We start from the raw sequence: 20,359 nt of genomic DNA, 5'->3' as shown, positions 1-20,359 counted from the left end.
ATACACTTGCACAAACTCCTACGAAACTGTAACTGTTTTGGCCAGGCAGCGCGGCTTATCCGGGTTATTGCCTTTGTTCACACTAGTGTAATATGCCATCATCTGCAGTGGTATTACACCCAGTAGGGGAGTTAACAAACCATTATTTGGAATTAGGATAATATCGTCAGCAAAATGTTTACACAGGTTCTCATCATCAGTTAAGCAAATGATATGTGCACCTCTTGACTTAATTTGTTCTCCTGTATTAATCATGACAGTTTTTGTATTATCATTAAAAACAAGCATAATTACGGGTATATTATCTTCGCCACCTAGTAGTGCATAAGGACCATGTTTTAGTGAACTTCCAGTAAATCCCTCCGAATGTATATATGTTAATTCTTTAATTTTTAAGGCTCCTTCTAAAGCTATAGGATAGCTTAAACCATTTCCTATGATAAGTATAGATTTAGCATTTGACAATTTATATGATAATAATTTACATATATTTTCACAGGATTTAATAGTCGTATCTGCATATAATGGTAGCCTATGTAAAGAATTTATTAGAGAACTAATTTTATTATTAGATATATAATTTTTCTTATTTTGAAAAAACCATAAAGCTATTAATGTTAATACAGATACTTCAGATGTAAAACATTTTGTTGATGCAACACCAACTTCTCTACCTGCATTTACATAAACACCTCGTCCAGTCATATTAGCAATAGTTGACCCAACAGAATTAATTACAGATAATTTTTTTAAATTCAAATCATCTGCTAATTTGCATGCTTTTATTACATCCCTAGTTTCCCCACTTTGTGATATGAATATAATCCCCTCTTTTTCTTTGGGTATAACAGATATATTAAAATCAATTGGATCTATAACTTGAACAGTATTAAAGCAGTTCAAGTAATTCATTATATATTTAGCATATAAAGCAGCATAATAGGAAGTCCCACATCCAATTAATAATATATTTTCAATTTTAGATAAATCTTCAACATATGGATCTAAACCACCTAATTTAACCGAATTATTTAGAATGCTAAATCTACCACCATTATTTAAAGATTTTGATAAACTAATTGACTGTTCGTGTATTTCTTTAATAGTCCAATGAGGAAATGGATGAGGTGTTTTCTGAATAATTACTTCTGGTATACTCTCTACCTTTTTTAATATTTTCAAATCGTCTATATTGTTTTTATTTATCGAAAGTATTTCCCCATCCTTTAGAGATATATATTCATTTGTAAACATAAAAAGAGCTGAATGTTCCGAAGCAACAAAAATTTCGTTATCCTTAAAACCTATATGTAATGGCGATCCATTAGCAGCTAAAATCATTTGGTCCGGATAATCTTTATGTATTATACAAAAACTCCATGTACCTTCTAACTGTTTAATAGTAGACACAACAGCATTTTCAAAATTTTCCTTTTGATCTAAATAGTAACCTATTAAATTTGCTACTACTTCTGTATCTGTATTTGATTTAAATGGTATTTTGTTTTTTAATAGAAAATTTTTCAGTTCTCTATAATTTTCAATTATTCCATTATGTACAATACTAATTCTTTCATCATAGTCCATATGTGGATGTGCATTTTCATCTGTTTTACTCCCATGTGTTGCCCATCTTGTGTGTGCAATTCCGATACTATCATTTTTATGATTGTTCATGTAATTTATTCGTAATTTTTCAACAGCGTCAGATGTAGAACTACTTGCATATTTTGTTGTTCTTAATACATTCTTGTTACTTATCGTTGAAATACCGCATGAATCATATCCTCTATTCTGTAATATTTCAATTCCGTCTATTAAAATTTTAGAGGCATCTCTGTTACCTACATATGCCATAATCCCACAACAATGTGCGGCCTTGTTCAACAAACCAAAAGGAGGAACATTTTTTTTTTTTTTTTTTTTTTCATTTTCGTTATCGTTTCTGTTCTTGTTTTTATTTTCCGAACTGTTCAGGATTTCATACAAACCACAAATAGCTATCAATATAAAAAGAGACCTTCCGTTTAATATTCCATATTTTCCTACACAATTTTGTAATATGCTATTTTTCCATCTTTTCCTCATGTCCACCATAATACATTTATTTGTAATTTCTTTCATTTCACCATCGCTGTCTCTACTACTACTACTACTACTACTACTACTACTTCTACGACTACTACAACTATGCGTAATGGGTTTTATATTAGCGCAATAAATAGCATTTACTCCCCATGTACTTCTCTTTTCGATGCTATTATTTTTAACAATACTACGTAAGCTATCCTTAAAATGTTTGAACGATGTTTTTCTTTTATATGATGCACAATCATTTCCTATTTTGTTCAGCAGTTTGTTTAGTAACACTTTAAATTTGGAGTTCATTGCTTGCGCCTTTTATTATTTTTTTTCTTTCAGTCATGTATTCACTGCTTCGACGCAAATGCTCGTGTGAAGGTGAATGAGCGTGGATATGTATATACTATTGTGTAAGTTCGCTTGCATGTACTACTGAGTATGTTTGCATATATGTACACGCGCAAATATGCATGGACGGGGCGGATATGTGTGTGTGCGTATACATATACATATATATATATATGTACTAATGTACAAGCATAGGCCACAACATTCGTTTGGTTTTTCCCTATCTCTTCTTTTTCCTTGCTTTTTTCCTATGCTATATTTTACCCATCGTGCTTATATATAATTCCATTCTGCTTAATATTACGCAATTATTATTTGTTTTGTTCTGCTTAATACTCAAATTTGAATTTTTCTTTTTTTTAAGCTACGTTTTGTTATAATGTTAAGTCCCAGTAAGAATTTTCCTCTACATATGAGTTGTACATAAATTATGAAGTCACATACGCACACACATAATACACAAGTATACATATATGTATATATATATATATATATATATATACAAATGTATAGTTAAATATAATCTTAAAATTCCTCTTAATGAATATATTATAATCTTCTATAAAAGTAAGAAAAAATAATAAGACGTTTTATGAACATTTCTAACGGCTGCTAAAATGCTAATGGGTTAACGTGTTTCTATTTTTTTATGGTACGGTACAATTTTCCTTTATTTTTCAAGTGAACATTTTTTTTTTTTTTTTTTTTTTTTTTCCTCCCCCTCCCCATTATATGTATTATTCTTGTACGATTTTTGCTTATTTTTTCGCTCTAGTTTTATCAAAAATAATAAACTAAATCAGTAATAATAATGTAACAAAAAGTAAATACATTTTGCAGTTTTATTTATTTTTTTTTTTTCGACCAAGAATTCCTTTTAATACACAAGTATCGGGAACAAGGAAAATATTGTAAGTTTAACAAAAATAAAAAGAAGCAAATGATATGAACAATAATTTCCGTTTGGGAAATTCCATATCTTGCTATAATATTCATGTATACGTATACCCACTAGCAAATAATATACATGTATGTGTGTATGTGTAAGAGTATATGTATGCATGAGCATACAAAAATACTTTTATGCATTTGTATTTTTGTACTTCCCTCTTCAGCATGGCTACAATTTACCAAACATTGCATGTTCATATTTTTTTTTTTTTTTTTTTTTTTTTTTTTTTTTTGATTTGAAGGATGTACATGTTTATTTATAATTTGTTCAGCTATCCAAAATAAGTTTCTTATCCTTTTAATATGATAAGGATTATGAAATATATATTATATATATGTAATTTAATTTTTAGCAATGAATATGGGGAAATAAGCTATATAAAATCCTTTTGCAGGATTCCCCCCTTTTAACGTATAAATGAAATGTATATATAAGAAAAATAAATATATATGCATAGGCATACGTTTATGCATGAACAACATGTACATGTTCATACATGCGTAACGCAACGAACAAATTTTATTGTACAAAATTGGGAGATACAAGAGATCCGCATTAATGAATGTTAAAACGTGAAAAATTACTAAAAATGAAAACTCATAGCCAGCAGATAATATAAATCGCCAAACGTGCATACATAAAATATGAAACAGATTTGTTCAATTGGATATTTTACCAAACGTGCATACATAAAATATGAAACAGATTTGTTCAATTGGATTTTTTGCCAAACGTGCATACATAAAATATGAAAAAGATTTGTTCATTTGAATTTTTTTTTTTTTTTTTTCCCAATTTTGGTAGTTTTTTTAATTTTTAATCTTCACTGTTTTACGTTATACATATGCTTAAAGTATTCCTATCATTGTAGTATTTTTCATTTTTTTTTTTTTTTATTTAATCGTTATTATACTAGCATATTACATATATGTAGCAGTTGGATCTACGTTTATTCTACTAATTACGGGTTGTATCGATTTTTCGTTTTAAATTTTTGCGCGTTTAAGGTTTATGTCTTTTTATAGTTGTAAGACCCAATATACTTCTTTATTTTTATGTAATAATTTGCTTATCCCTTCTAATATTAAACAAGGGAAATTATGGGAATGCAAAAAATTATTACGCATAAATGGCGCGTTCGCAAGTGGTAAACATGTTCATATAACACAAACGTATTTAATACATATGTACATACATATTTGCATATACGACGCTAAAAAAATTAAGGGATGTATAAAAAAACTACAAAACAATTAAGCTGTCTTTGTTCATATTTTTTTTTTTTTTTTAAATAAATACTCTCTTCCCTTAATTCAATGCGAATTTAACACAAAATAATTCAGAATATTACATTTTTCATTAGCTTAAATAAAAAAAAATAAAAAAAAATAAAAAAAAACGATTTCAACTAAACTTACATTATTTTTTTCTATAAAATAAACATACTATTTATATATGCTTTTTTTTCTTTTTTTTTTTTCTTATCCTTATTTTGAATTTCCTAAAATATGAACATAAACATATTTTTAAATTTTCGAATTCTCTATGCATATTATTATATAGCAGCATTCCTTATGAGAAAATAAATACATAATTTTTAATTATTTTAAATTTACGAAAATGTAAAGGTTCAAAATTCTACAATATATATTTATATATAAATAATCTTTAATGTATTTATGCGTTCATAAATTATTTATATGTACATGTACATGTATACGTGCATATATATTTTTGTATCTACGCGCAGTACTATTTATTTAAAAAAAAAAAAAAAAAAATATGAACCCGTACATGTAATAATATGAGCCAGTAAGAATATTTAACTTGAGAGGAAAAATTATTTAAAAAAAAAAAAAATTAAAATTAAAATTAAAATTAAAATTAAAATATAAAATGTAAAATATATTTTTATATTTGTTAAAAACTGAAACTTAAAAAATTTTATTCTTCTATATATTTATATATATATGTATATACTTATATGTATATACTTATATGTATATACGTATATGTATGTACTTATATGTATATATTTACATGTATATACTTACTTGTATATACATATTGTATATATATATAAAACCTTTTTAGTCTTTTTTAACGAATTATCCTAAAATTATAAAAAAATTTCCCCTTAAAATAATTACTAGCGAGTTTTTGTATTCCTTTATAATTCTTTATACATGTTTGTTTATATACATTTATATATATAAATATGTATATATAAATATATACATATATTATATATATGATTGTCAAAATAGTGAAAACAAATTTTTTTAAAAGTATTTTATTTTGCTTTGTATAAAGGAATTTTTAATTTTGTGCATAAATATGTAAATATATATATATATATATATATATATATATATATATATATATATATATATATATATATATATATATATGTATATATGTATATATATATGTATGTATATATGTATATATGTATGTATATATGTATAAATGTATAAATGTATATATGTATTTATGTTTTTATTTATTTGTTTTACTTTTTAACCTTAGTATCATTCTTTAAAGAGTTTATCTCGCTCGAAAACGACATAATTTTTACATAATAATAATTACCACGTATATTATTTTATCTTGTATATTATATTATAACAGTTGTTTTCATTTAGACATATTACTACTATTGCTTTATTTTATTTAATATTTTTTTACTATATATAAGCAATTTTGGTATATCCAGTTTTTGAATATACATAAATATATAAGCTTATGAACATATGAACATAAAAATATATATATGTTTATTCATGTATGTCCTTGAATAATTTTATTGGTATCCATGGACGATAATTATGCAAGCTACAGCTGTACCCCCGTCGTAGGATTTTCGAAGTTCTATTTATTTTTTTTATTTTGCATATTTTGTCTTTTTCTTTTTTATGTATAAATCATATCTAATCTTTGAGCGTTTGCACTATTTACATTTTGTATGTTTCCTGTAGCAGTTATCTGTCTTTACTATATTATATATGTATGTATGAATATGCATATATATATGAATATATATATATATATATATATATGTATGTCTAATTAAATGCATACGTTGAACAAAAAAAAAAAAAGGTTTTCTCAAACGCATAATTTAACTATGCTCCTGCAGCTACAGTAAGATGCATACATTATGATTATGTAAATACTTATCGTGCGTATGTATATAATATATATTATGTTTATGTGCATAATTTTCCGAATATTTTGTAAAAAATTGTACATGTATCGTAAGACCTTTCTTTTTAATTACATGCAATATTTTTCGTTCATTAACGCAGTACGACCATAATATACATGTACTTGTATATATGTCTGTATGCATGTTTATATATATATGTGTATAGATTGCGGTGATATATTTTTTTCCTTTTCCTTTTTTTCAGTTTGTACATAATTTTATGTATTTTATATTTTATTTTGTTGTTATATATATAGAAATGAATGCATATACATGTTGATGAACAACTTGTAAGAAGTGTACAAAACCGAGTACATATACATACATCATATATGCGTACATAAATATATATACATTTATTTATATATATATACATGTTAGTGGAGTCTAAAAACGTATGCACAATACCCGCATATATTTCTTTTATATACTTTTTTTTGTTTATTTTACCATTAAATTAACAGTTCGTTTATATTTACGCTCATGTTTATATTGACGTTCACGTTTATGTTTACTTTTTCCATATGTTTACTTCTTCCATATGTTTACTTCTTCCATATGTTTACTTCTTCCATATGTTTACTTCTTCCATATGTTTACTTCCTTATGTTTACTTCCTTATGTTTTTGTTTTTCATTTCCTTGTGTACAGAATATTAACGATATTGTTTATATAGTTTATAATTCCCTTGGGTGTACTCTTTTTTTTTTTTTTTTTTTTGTTTTTCCTTTTTTCTTTATTTTTTAGAATTATACATAAATATTAACAAAAAAAAAAAAAAATAAAATACATACATATTTTAAAAATAATAAAGAGTAGGAAAAAAAAAAAAAAAAAAATTATATCAGTTCACGTTGTTTATTATTTTGAGTTTCTATATATATCATATTTTAAAATTTTTTAATGAATTTTTTTTTGTTTTGTTTTTATTCATTTTAGTTATATGATTAGTTTTTATTATGACTGTTTTATTTTTTTTGTGTTTTCGATATTACATTTATAATATATTGTTAAGGATATATACATATATATACATATATATACATATATACATATATACATATATATACATACATATACATATATGCATATATATACCTATATATACAAACATATACATACATACGCATATATATTTAGAATTTGGGAAAAATTGGAAGTAGTGTGTTTTTCGTTTATGTGTGCACGCCTTTGTTTACATTTACGATTATGCATACTTATATGTATACATGTCTACGCTTACTCGTACTATTACGATACATTTAGATGTCTATGTTTATGTTTTCATGTATGTATGTGTACATACATAAATACTTATATATAAATATATACACATGTATATGTTTATATATGTATGAGTGTTTATTTTATTTTTTTTTTTATGCCTAGATTTTTAATAGAATTACCATGTTTATATACACAATTTTATTTATTTTTGACAAAAACCTGAAAAAAGTTGTATATCTTATTTTATTTAATCATTAATATTCAGTTAGCAAAATTATTCTTTTTTAATTTTTCCTTTTGGAAAAAAATAAATAAATATTATTTCTGACTACTGTATGAATTTTCAAATTATACAACCATCCCATATTGGATGAATCAAAGTTTTCCCGAAGGTTTACAAACCATTAAAAAAAAAAAAAAAATGTAATGCACCAAAAAATTGGAAATATTTTAAAAACAAAATATAAAATTGTGTAGAATTTATGGATTTGCTTTGATGGCACAATAACACAGACTGCTTCCATTGCCTATATGTATTCATACACATATTTTATTATTACATGTGTACGAGTACTTATGCAAATATTTATAGATATATATACACATAATATGTATGCTACTCATACATGAAATATTTGCAACAATTGTTTTTAAAAATTGAGTGAACGTGTAAGAATGGATTGTGCGAGTAAATTTATTTATTTTTCCCCTTTCTTTTATTTTTTACCATATTGTAAAACATTGTACGTTTTCTTCCCCTTTTTTCGTTTAACTTTCACCCTCGTTATTTTGTTTTAGTCTTATGATATATACAACAACTATACTGTTATAAGGGGTTGTACAAATTCCTTACACTTTGCACTTGTTTCTTATTTCTAATCCCAATGCATATGCAAAACATGCGAACGACTTTTACCCATGTATATGTTTGTTCATGAATATTAGAAAACTATTTTTATTTTTTGTTACATACATGAATGTATGTGCATAGGGTAAAAAGATGGGCTTTTTATTTTTTTTTTTTTTAATTTTATACATGCTTTATTTTATCATTATATTATTACTATTCTGTTACCATATTATTACTATTCTGTTACCATATTATTACTATTCTGTTACCATATTATTACTATTCTGTTACCATATTATTACTATTCTGTTACCATATTATTACTATTCTGTTACCATATTATTACTATTCTGTTACCATATTATTACTATTCTGTTACTATATTATTACTATTTTATTTTGATATATATATATATTTTTTTTTTTTTTTTGTAGCACACATGACTGGAGTTTCCCTCAATACCTATAGAACGCCGTATGTACGACTGAGAAAAAAAAAAAAAGATTTACCTACAATACTTAACTACATAAAGATAGAGCACATACTACAGTTTACACGAAATAAGACTGTTGCATTTAATACTCTGATGAGGATATGTTTAAGTTCTATATACTTTTTTTTTTCTTTTTTTTTTATGTATAAATGTGTACACAATCACATTCGATACGATTTTATCGTTTGTTTATTCTTTGTTAAAAATTAACAACAACTGTTAGTGTGAAACTTATAAATATATGTTTTACTTTTTTTTTTTTTTTTTTTTTTATCATCTGTATAATCTTCTTCTTCTGTAGTATCACATGATATATAACAACTCAAAGGAGTTTACTACAAATAGTAAAACAAACGAATTAATGAATAGTTCTTTCAGTGGTATTAGTAATGACGTAAGAAAGATGGTTATGAACAACTCCTTAAATGTTTCTGATAACGCTTGGTCGACGGATAGAATTACTCTATCATCGGAGGAGTATCTCTATTACATCAACTTGTTCAAGTACGAAAAAGAGAAAGAAAGAATAAAAAAAAAAAATAAATAAACATCGTTCAGTAATAAATCGATGCAAAAGCTTGCATTAGTATTCTCTAACATATTCATCATCTGTTCAACTTTTGAAATATTTTCCTCTTTGCAGTTTGAACGATAAATTTGACAATCATTTTATTGACAACAAGACTGCATCGTCCTTTCTTCAAAATTCTGGCCTATCTATAGCCGTTTTGCATTCAGTAATAGGGGGAAGGAAATAAAGAAGTGCATAGATGATATAGAATAGCACAGACTGCATATATATATATATATATATACATATGTGTGTGTATGTATATATGTGTACATGTATGTACGAATGGAGGAAGTGAAAAGGACAATATGTTTTGTGCTTGTGTTCTTCCGTTACGCCATCCTACTTTTTTTGCACATTGGTAAAACGTATACACCTTTTCCTTTTTCCTTTTAACAGATTTGGGAATACAGCGATATTGAAAATAAGGGGTATCTAACTTTAGAAGATTTTTTCATTTGTTGTCGACTAGTTGCACATGCACAGAACGGAAATAGCCTCAGCTCCGAAATAATAAATATACGTAAGGAATTAAAAAAAGAAAGAAATATGGAAGCGAGCAAGCAAGAAAGAAAGCAGTACACTATAAAAAATGGACCAAAAACCGCTGCTTTATATTATATATACATATTGCTCCCATTCATTTTGAACCTCATCCACGGGGCATGATCAGCTATATGTGCAACGAGGTTATGCCGTCTTTCAGTCATGCGGTCTTATCTCGTGTGCATTAGCAATCATATGTATTTACATACGTCGTGTATGTGGTGTATGCTCGTGGGAGGCCCCCGTTCATGTGGGATATGACCTCATTTGCATATTTTTCTTATCATATTTAGTACTGTCCATTTATTATTATTTTATTTATTTTATTTTATTTTTTTTTGTTTTCTGTTGATTGTACCCCTTTTTTTATCAGGTCCCCCCTGCCTGCCAAGCTTCGACATTATACGACACAAATCCTTTTCCGATATATCAAACTTAGATGGAAATGTAGAATGGAAAATAAGTGGAAGGGAAAAGGAAAATTATAAAAGAATATTTAAAACGTTAGATATAAATAATGAAGAAAAAATAGAAGGGACAGTTATACGTGAATATTATTTAAACACATCCAACTTGTCCATTTGTGAATTGATGCAAATATGGAGTATATCGGATCTGGACAATGATGGATTTTTAAATTTCGAGCAATTCTGTATTATGAATAAGATGGTAGAAATGAGGAAGGAGAAAGAAATCAATATTCCTTTGACCATTCCCCCTGAACTGTTGAAGTCAATAAAAACAGAGAAGGAGGTGATGCTCGACGGTAAGCTTTAACGGAAAATACAAGCAGATGCATGCACTACATATGTATACAGTTATGATCTGCATATATACATGATCACATGTATGTTAACAAATTTTTATTTCGCTTTTTTTTTTTTTTTATACAACCCCTTAGACAACATTACCTTCAACAAAATGGAAAACAACAAAGATAAACGGGACTCATTCAAAATGTCCTTTGGAGATTTACTTATAGCACAAAATGAAAACAGAGGAGGAGAAGGAGGTAGAGGGGGGGGAAATAACGAAAATGAAAAATTGGATGCAGAATTTGACTTCTTTGAGTTCAAAAAAGAGGATAATATATCACATATGGATGTTGGTAATAACTCCGAGGAGAAAAGGAAAAAAAAAAAAAAAAAAAAAAAAAAAAAAAAAAAGATGATGATGAGGAGGAGGAGGAGGTCTTCTCGGAAAGTAGTAACAATGGCAATGATAATATTAGCGGTGATAACAGAAGGGAGTTCTTCACAAAGGGGGCGAATGGTTATGGACGAATCGACCAGGGGCATGTAAATGATATAGACTACTCGGCTGATATAATAAACAATGCGAATGATGTAGATGATAATGCGGACGCAAACAACCAAAAGAAAATCAAAAGGAAGAGCGAAAAGCATGGAAAACGATTTATACAAACGTTGGAGGAGGAACCAAGTGAAGGAGAAGAGGATACAGAAAGAAAAAAATATGCACAGAAGAAAAAAAGCAAGGAAGAAAGAGATGTAAGCAATAAGAGGGACGAAAAGGAAAAAAGAAAAAGCAGAAGAAATCAAGTAGGTGAAAGGCAGAAAGAAGCGAATGGGGATGAGAGAGAACAAGGAAGAAAAGGAGAAGGAAGAAGGTCGACTCCTAGTGACAGGGGAAAATACAAAAACAAAAAAAAAAGGAAGGAAGGCATAGATGGTAAATACAACGAAGAGGAGGAGGAGGAGGAGGAGGAGAAGGAGGAAGAGCAGCAGCAGCATCAACAGCTGCAGCATCAACAGCAGCAGCATCAACAGCAGCAGCATCAAAAGCAGCAGCATCAACAGCATCAGCAACAAGTGCACAATAATAAAACGCGAAGTGGCAATATGAATGAGTCAAAAGACAATCAAAAAGAAAACGAGAAGAGGATGAAAAAAAAGATGATCCAGTCAGAAAAATATTTCACAAAACTTATTGATTTTAATTATTCAGACTTAAAAAATTATAATATTGAAAGTAAGGATGTGTATAAAATAGAAGAGATTAATAGAAAATTGGAGGAAGATATAAAGAAAAAGAAAGAAAATATTGAAAAGAAGAAAAAACAAATGAAATGTTTGGCTTATGTTTATGAAAATGAGTTAAAGAGATATCAATGTTTAAAAGAAGAGAGACGAAATTTAGAATTTTTAAATATATGTTTATATAAAGATATAAAACATAAAAAAGAAAATATACGAAATATAAAAAAAGAAATAAAAGAATTAATCGATGATATTAATAAAATAAATATTGAAAATATTAATATAAATAAAGAGTACATAAATAAAGAAAAAGAAATAAAAACAACTGATTATAAAAGAAAAAGTTTAAATATATTAATAGATAAGGAAAAAAATGATTTAAAAAAAGATGAACGCAATTTAATAATTTTGAAAAATATGATTGACTATTTAAGAAAACAAAAATGTCGAGCTATTAAATTACAAGAAAATTTAAAAAATAGATATGATGTTACAAACTCTGATCATCAAATGTTAATTAAAAATATATTACATCAACAAAATTATTTAAACAAAATTACAAATAAACGCCTTAATATTCAAAAAATTAAAAATCAAAATATTGTCCTATTCAACTCCTTGTCAAATCAGTCTGTTCTCCTAGATCTGCAGAATGCCCACCCGCACTTGAAAATGGGTGCGCAAAATGATCGCGCCAATTACAGCGCTAATTACGGTGAAAGTAACAGCGGCAGTCACAGCGGGAATGACGATGCAACTATGCAGAACAACGCCATGCTTTGCAATTTCCCAAGCGTGCACAGGAGATACTTTACGGATAAGAAGGGAATACCAAACGACCAGGTTAGTGCATCCTATGGTGCAGCCCAGATACTGCACCGTTGATAGTGCAGCCCAGATACTGCACCGTTGATATTGCAGCCCAGATACTGCACCGTTGATATTGCAGCCCAGATACTGCACCGTTGATAGTGCAGCCCATGTTTTTGTGTCCCTGTTACAATACCCCTTCAGTTTTGTAGTATTACTTTTTGTAATACACACTCCCTTTTCTTGTTACTACGTTTCATTTTTTGATTGTATTATATTGTATCGTTTCCATCCATTACATGTTTTTCTGTGCAAATAACAATACATATGCGTCCTCTCTCTCTATCTCTCTCTCTACATACACATATACACACACAAGTTGTTATACTTTCCTTCTTCTATATATGTGTATAATATATATAAGTTCTTATTCCTGAGCACTTATTGATGAACACATTGCTTTGTACACCTTTACTCGCTTCTTTATTTTTCAGAACAACGAAATGAAAAACACGAAAAAAAACCTCGAAATATTTGAGCATATCAAGAATGGGGATAGTGTTGACATCTTTTCAAGTTTGGATGAAATGGAGTCGATGAGAGACGACGACGAGGAAGAACAGGTAAAAAGGAAAAGAAAAAAAAGAGAAAAAAAAAAAAAAAAAAAAAAAAAAAAAAAAAAAAAAAAAAATTTTAATACGATTCCTAAACGTATTTTAGAGATCAGAAAGGTGTGCGCATAATATGTTAGTATTTTACTCATTCATTCGTTCAACTGCTTATATGCTTAACAACGTACTGCTCATGGTTCATTAGTTTTTTTTATTTCTACATACATGTTCATGTATTTCCCTTCCTCCCCCCCTAATGCAGAACGAAAACGACAGCGAGGACTTGGCGGACCTGACGTCGAAGGAGAACATCCTTCAGAGTGTCGACAACAGCAATTAGATTTAACCCCCTTTTAAAAGTGTAGCATTTTATTATTATTTTTATATTTTTTTTTTTTTTTGTGTTATTTGCTTCTTTTTTTTTTATCAACATACAATTACTTTGTAGTTAACCAATCCTGCTTTCTTGCATTTATTATCTTTATTGCTTATATTACTTTTTTGCGTTTATTACTTTTTTGCGTTTATTACCTTTTTGCGTTTATTGCCTTTTTGCGTTTATTGCCTTTTTGCGTTTATTGCCTTTTTGCGTTTATTGCCTTTTTGCGTTTATTTTTCTTGTTACCTATATTTTATTATTTTTTTACCATTTCATTTATGCATATTATATCACATAATACTCATATCGTATATAACTGCCTCAAGCCATTTCACGTGCATTTCTGGCAATTACTGTTGTTATCATATTTCCCTTTTTTTTCAGGATAATTTACCTGCACATGTCATCATATGTTTTACTTTAATATGTTTACATTATCATTTTTATGATTTCTTTTGAACCTCTTTTTTTTTTGCTCTTTTTTTTTTTTTTTTTTTTTTTTTTTTGTATTCCCCGTTTGTGAACAATTTTCAAAACATTTAATCCACTTAAAAGAAAAAATTGAAAAAAATGCAAAAAAAATGCTTCCGCTTCTCCCTGTTTATTTTTTTAATTTCTTAATTTCTACATTTTTTTGCAAAAGATTGTTATGACTTTTATCCCACGCATTATACGTACATATACATACGTACATATACATACGTACATATACATGTACCTACATATGTATAAATATATACGTACGCATGTATGTTACGTATATTTACACACACGCGTGGGTATTATAAATACCCCCTCTTGCAAAGCGGAAAAGATGAAGCTCCTCTTAGTCAATTCTTTGTGCCTTATGAAAAACATTAAATGCTATCATTCCGCTAGTTCTAGTTCTAGTTCTAGAGTAGAGCATACTATTCCCCTTTATGAAAGAAAGAGTCGAGCAAAATTTAGAAAAGAGAAATTAAATAAAAAGATGAAGATGGAAATTCTTCATCTGAATAGAAGGAACAAACATTTTAAGGAATATTATCCCCTGGTTAGAAATAGTACTTCAACAGAGGATGCACTCCTACTTGATGATTTTGTAGATAGAGCTGCTAATCTTGTTGGACACCATCCATATGAAGAAATTGAAGCCCATGGTAATTACTTTTCTTTTGATTTAAAAAACAAGAACAAGGAGAACATTCCAATGGAAAATCCTTTCCCATTTGTAAAGGGTGAAATAGAAGGAGCATATATGAACAACAGTCATAACAATAAAACATTGAAACGAAACATATATATGTTGGACGATGTACCCTTAACTTTTATACATATGAAAAAGCTATACTATTTCATTAACAAAAAAGAAAATAAAAGTTTAGTAAAATATATGAACAGTTCTAATTTTTTAAAATTATGTATTTATATGAACAAAAAGAATATTAGGAATTACACAATTGAAGAGGATTTTTTAAACAGAGTAAATCAGACTTCGATCGATGGAAAAGGGGGCAGTCTCATTCTGAATGAGTCCAATTTCATCTATATTTTAGAATTCTTTCATCATATCGGGTTGAACTGTTTAGCATTTCCTCGAAGGGGGGAAAATAATATTAATAGAAGTGCAGATAGCAGCGACAATGATAACATTAGTAACTCTAGCCCCACTAGTGGTACCAGGTGGGAGTTTAACAAATTAAGAGATGAATACAACAGAGTGCTTAACAATTTGACAAATCGAATAGTTCTGAATGAACAACAAATTATAGAAATACTATGCATAAATGATAAATACTTATATTTTAATGAGTACATTTTCAACTACATTGATGATACAATATCAGTGAACTACCATAATTTTACTGAGCATGATATAACATATATATGCAAATATTTGAGTAAGACTCTATTCCGCCTTTCCCTCTCATGCAACGCTGTTACCAGCATCAGCAGCAGTAGTAGTAACAGAAACTGTAACAGCTACGTGGTTAGGCTAATCAAGCGGTATGTGTGCAAGAGTGTTATCTTTTCTGACCCCCTATCCTTACACCATTTACCGCACGAGGAAAAGTTTACCCAGACGTCCATTTCGGGAAAACACATTCCCTCAGTGGGGGCATCCAATGGTAAGGAACTGCATAATGTGAAGAAAGAAACCGAAAAGGAGAAAGAAATACCTGGATATATTCACGGAGAGAGGTGTTATAGTAACAAGTTGAAAAGGTCTATAGAGGACGTAAAGAGAAGTATGTTACAATCTGATATGAGTGAAAAGTGCAAAGAGCAAGCAAATTTTAAGGATTTAATAAGAAAGAGCTCGTTCGTTGCTGTACTGAATAAAGAATTGAAGAAGAATTTACATGAGTTTAAATATTATAATTTAGTGGACGTTTTTGAATTCTACACAATTTTTAATATAAATAATAAAAATCTGATAAAAAGATTTATTAACGAAACAGATAAATATATTAACATTATGAAATATGGTTACCATGCTAGAGCTTTAATATTATTTAGTTTAAACAGACAATACTTAGAAATAGAAAACGAAAAAACGGTTAGGAGATTAATTAGAAGAATTTCTTATATGTTAAACTTTTCGTGGCCTGTTGAATTTATTATAGAAGTAATTATTGCTTGTTCATATTTTTCTTGCAAGGATAGGGTTTTTAAGAATTTATTTCTTTATTTAAAAAATAATATAAAGAATTGTATTCATCCAACAGTTATAATTAACTTATTACAAGCATTAGTTCCAATAAACAAAATTAACTTTACAGTTTTTCATCAAATTATTAATTATCTTAAAAAGTATATCAAAACGAGGAATAATATAAGTTACGTCATTTACATGTTAAAACATATGTCTGCATTAAATTACAAAGATATGGATTTTTTTTTTTTTTTTTTATCCTTTCAAAATGTAGTTAACCAAATTGGTCAACTATCAAATGAAAATTTGGTTCATTTTTTCCATTTAATTTATCATTATAATCATTTCTTAAAGGATCCAAAAAGTGAAACGTGTCTTCACGATGTGTGCATAAAAAAAACTAACATGTTCGCATTTTTTACAGAGTATGTATTATATCTTATACTGAATAGGGAAAACTATTATTTTCCTTTTGACTTGTCTGATAAGAGGGTAGACACTAATAGAGGAATTCCCCATAAATATAATAAATTTTTGCTTGAACAGGAGGGCATGGAGGGGGAACATAAAAATCATAACAATTCTTCAGGATATATAAATTGTGGTGAGATACTATATTCCCATTCGATTTGTAAAAACACTGAGTCCTTACATATTACAAAAAATGAAGTTGATACAAAGGAGGTAAAAAAAATTGCCCATAATTTTGCTTCGGACAGGTGGAAAGAAAAAGCGAATGAAAAAAAGGAAAAGCCGTGTAGCACAGATATAATACATAGTGGCGCCAGTTCATCGAATGGACAAACTGTAATAAACAATGAAATTGGCATAGCAAACGGAGTAGTAAACATCCCCCTTTTTATTACTAGTGAAATAACTTCTTTGAATAAGAATATCCCCAAATTATCTCTTCCTATTGACACGTTCGTATACCTTTTAAAAGGATTTATAAATATGAAACTTACAAATTTAGAATTTTTACAATATGCCATAAACTTTGTGCATAAAAATTTAAATCTATTTAATGAAAATCATGTAATAATTCTTATTCAGTTTTTTTCTGACCATATGACTTCTTATATTGCATATTTACCTGACTCGTTAATACGAATAACATATAGCTATTTGTTAACAATAGCGAAAAATAATATAACAAATATACCTGACTTTTATTTACCACATTGTGCATTTTCAGTCATCTCTTTTTATTTTGTAGAAATTGTTTTAAAAAATAAAAAGAGTAATACGGACTTACTGGAAAATATGTTGGTCATGTTTTGCAATAAAATGAAAGGAGGAATGAAAGTGTTAAATGAAGAAAATGAAAAAATAAAGAAAAAAGGAAGCTTTGAATTATTGATTATCATTTCTCAGGTAATGCAAATGTTATATATAAAAATGGACAAAAGACTACCTGACGATTTATTTTATTTTTGTAAATATATAAAAAAAGAATATCATAATAATGATTTAAAGGAAAATATTAAAAATGATCAGACAAGAGCTAGCCAACAATTTATTTATTTTTTTTCTGACCTGCTCAGGAAAAAAAAAATTGCGCATTTTTTAAAATATTTTAATTCCCCTTACCTAATTGACATTGTAATAACGAGAAGCGATAATAAAAATGCTGTTCACACACAAACGCGCACCGATGGGGGAATAAAAAAGGCTTTATTCATAATTGACAAATTGGAAAGCATGCATTTAAAAAATATTCGAGTAACTAATTTTTTCGACCGCTATTCTTCAATAAAGAACAAAGCAGTGGTAGGAGGGAACAGTAGCCAAAAGGGTAAACAGAACACAGTTAATACTGTTCAGGAGGAAAAAGAAATGTTTGTTTATGACAATCAAGTAAGCACTTGCTTAAAACCGTATGAGTCAATGAGAGAGTGGTTCTTAAATAATTGTAACTTCTCAGTTTCGTATGTGTCAATGGAGGAATGGAAAAATGAGTATTCATAGGGTCCCGTCGAAATTGGGAAAATGGGGTTGAGGGATAAATATGGACATATATATACATATACCTGACGGTACGCACGTTTTTCATCTTTTCTAAAGGCGTATCAATTACAACTCCTCGTTTTATAAAACAATTTCGATTATTTCCTTTTTTTCTTCTGCATAAGAAAAAGCTTCTTTTTAAATATACCGCGCCTATCACCTGATGGTGTTATATATATATGAATATATGTTCTTTGTAAATAAAATGCGTGAAATGCGTAGGTACGGGTAAGCGGAAATGCTGATAACCCACTACACGAGTACGCGCCATAAGTGCACACTTATTGTAAACACTATTTTTATCCTATCACTCCCCATTTCTGTTTCATTCAAATTTTTACATTAATTATTTTACACAATTTTATTTAATTTCATGCGAGTACATCTCTTTATGAGCAATGCATTTATAAGTATACTGCATAGTATAGTAGTAAGCTGAACAAGGGAAATTACTTTTTTTTTACCATTCTATTTACCTCTTTCTTTTTTTTTTTTTTTTGTTTTTGTTTGTATGTGCATATGTATGTGTACGTGCATATATGTTTGTATGCACCATATTTGCTTGTTCCAGAAAAAATCTTGCTATAAAGAAACCTAAAGGGTGTTATGATTCAATTAAAAAAAAGAAAATGGAAAAGTCCGAAAAATGGAAAAAATGGAAAAATTTTTGAAATATAAACCGACTCTCACATGATGAAAACGTGTTAATTTTGCCTCAGTACAAGTGAGACTGTGCAGGAACAGAAATAAGTGTTCTCATAAGTGCATAATACGTACATATACAAATACGTATACACACATATATATATGATATACATATAAAATATATATTTTTTCTTTTTTTTTCTAGCATGTTTGCGTTATTAGTAAAAAATTAAATCGAACAAACAAAATTATCAATTATATAATTTCTTCTACTTATCTGGATCATGAGGTGAGTTTCATTTAATTTAAAAAAAAAAAAAAGAAAGGAAAAGAAAAGAAAAAGGAAAAGAAATAAATCAGTTGAATACCAAAAATGTTACGCGTTGATTATAATAAAAAAATAATGAGATATTATCATCGTGCGTTATTACAATGATAAAAAGGGAAAAAAAAAAAAATTAAAAAAAAAAAAATAATAAGTAAAATAAAGAAAGGGCGTACGGTACACATATTATAAATGCACATATATATATATATATATATATATACATATGCATAGATATCGCGGAAAAATATAAAACACGTAAACCGTGAGAAATCATATTTCATATCCCCTTAATAAATACACATAAAGGCTATATGGTATTGCGGTCTGACTGAATTAAAAATTTGCATAAATACGTAAATAATATATGTAATATATATACATATACATATATATATATATGCACTATGATACATAAAAAATATACAGATAAGTGGGGGGGGGGGAGTTATTTATTTTTTTTTTTTATTCATTTCTGCATCATTTTAGTGCATTGAATAATAACATATAGTACAGATAGAGTTCGAACTTATTTATTTTTTTTTTTTTTGCTAGGGCACTATATCACTTTTGTTGTGCAGCGCATTTTTTGTATGTACTGTTCAGGTCATTATTTTTCTACGAGTTTTTTTGTGCATCTTAAGTTACTTTTGTTAACCTTAGAAAAAA

General features: G+C 27.9%; 3 protein-coding genes across 3 annotated transcripts; 2 read left to right on the top strand and 1 right to left on the bottom strand.

Annotated features, from left to right (window-relative positions):
• Positions 1–18: 18 nt before the first annotated feature.
• Positions 19–2,388, bottom strand: GFPT (glutamine--fructose-6-phosphate aminotransferase [isomerizing], putative; the record flags this gene model as incomplete). The annotated part of the gene is made up of 1 exon (XM_029005561.1): positions 19–2,388. The coding sequence occupies one exon, from the start codon at positions 2,386–2,388 to the stop codon at positions 19–21; it is 2,370 nt and encodes a 789-aa protein (XP_028862138.1).
• Positions 2,389–9,107: 6,719 nt separating this feature from the next.
• Positions 9,108–14,039, top strand: PmUG01_10036300 (formin 2, putative; the record flags this gene model as incomplete). The annotated part of the gene is made up of 10 exons (XM_029005560.1): positions 9,108–9,146; positions 9,463–9,665; positions 9,805–9,898; positions 10,132–10,255; positions 10,652–11,044; positions 11,180–11,290; positions 11,401–13,121; positions 13,228–13,311; positions 13,583–13,711; positions 13,962–14,039. 10 exons carry the CDS (start codon positions 9,108–9,110, stop codon positions 14,037–14,039), a joined length of 2,976 nt encoding a protein of 991 aa, XP_028862137.1.
• An 853-nt stretch (positions 14,040–14,892) lies between these two features.
• PmUG01_10036200 (conserved Plasmodium protein, unknown function) lies at positions 14,893–18,681 on the top strand (the record flags this gene model as incomplete). Its single annotated transcript, XM_029005559.1, has 1 exon — positions 14,893–18,681. The coding sequence occupies one exon, from the start codon at positions 14,893–14,895 to the stop codon at positions 18,679–18,681; it is 3,789 nt and encodes a 1,262-aa protein (XP_028862136.1).
• Positions 18,682–20,359: the final 1,678 nt, after the last annotated feature.

This window comes from Plasmodium malariae, assembly GCF_900090045.1.
Source record: "Plasmodium malariae genome assembly, chromosome: 10".
Taxonomy (NCBI): Eukaryota; Apicomplexa; class Aconoidasida; order Haemosporida; family Plasmodiidae; genus Plasmodium; species Plasmodium malariae.
Note: the sequence above shows the minus strand (reverse complement) of the source record. Positions and strands in the feature narration are given on the sequence as shown.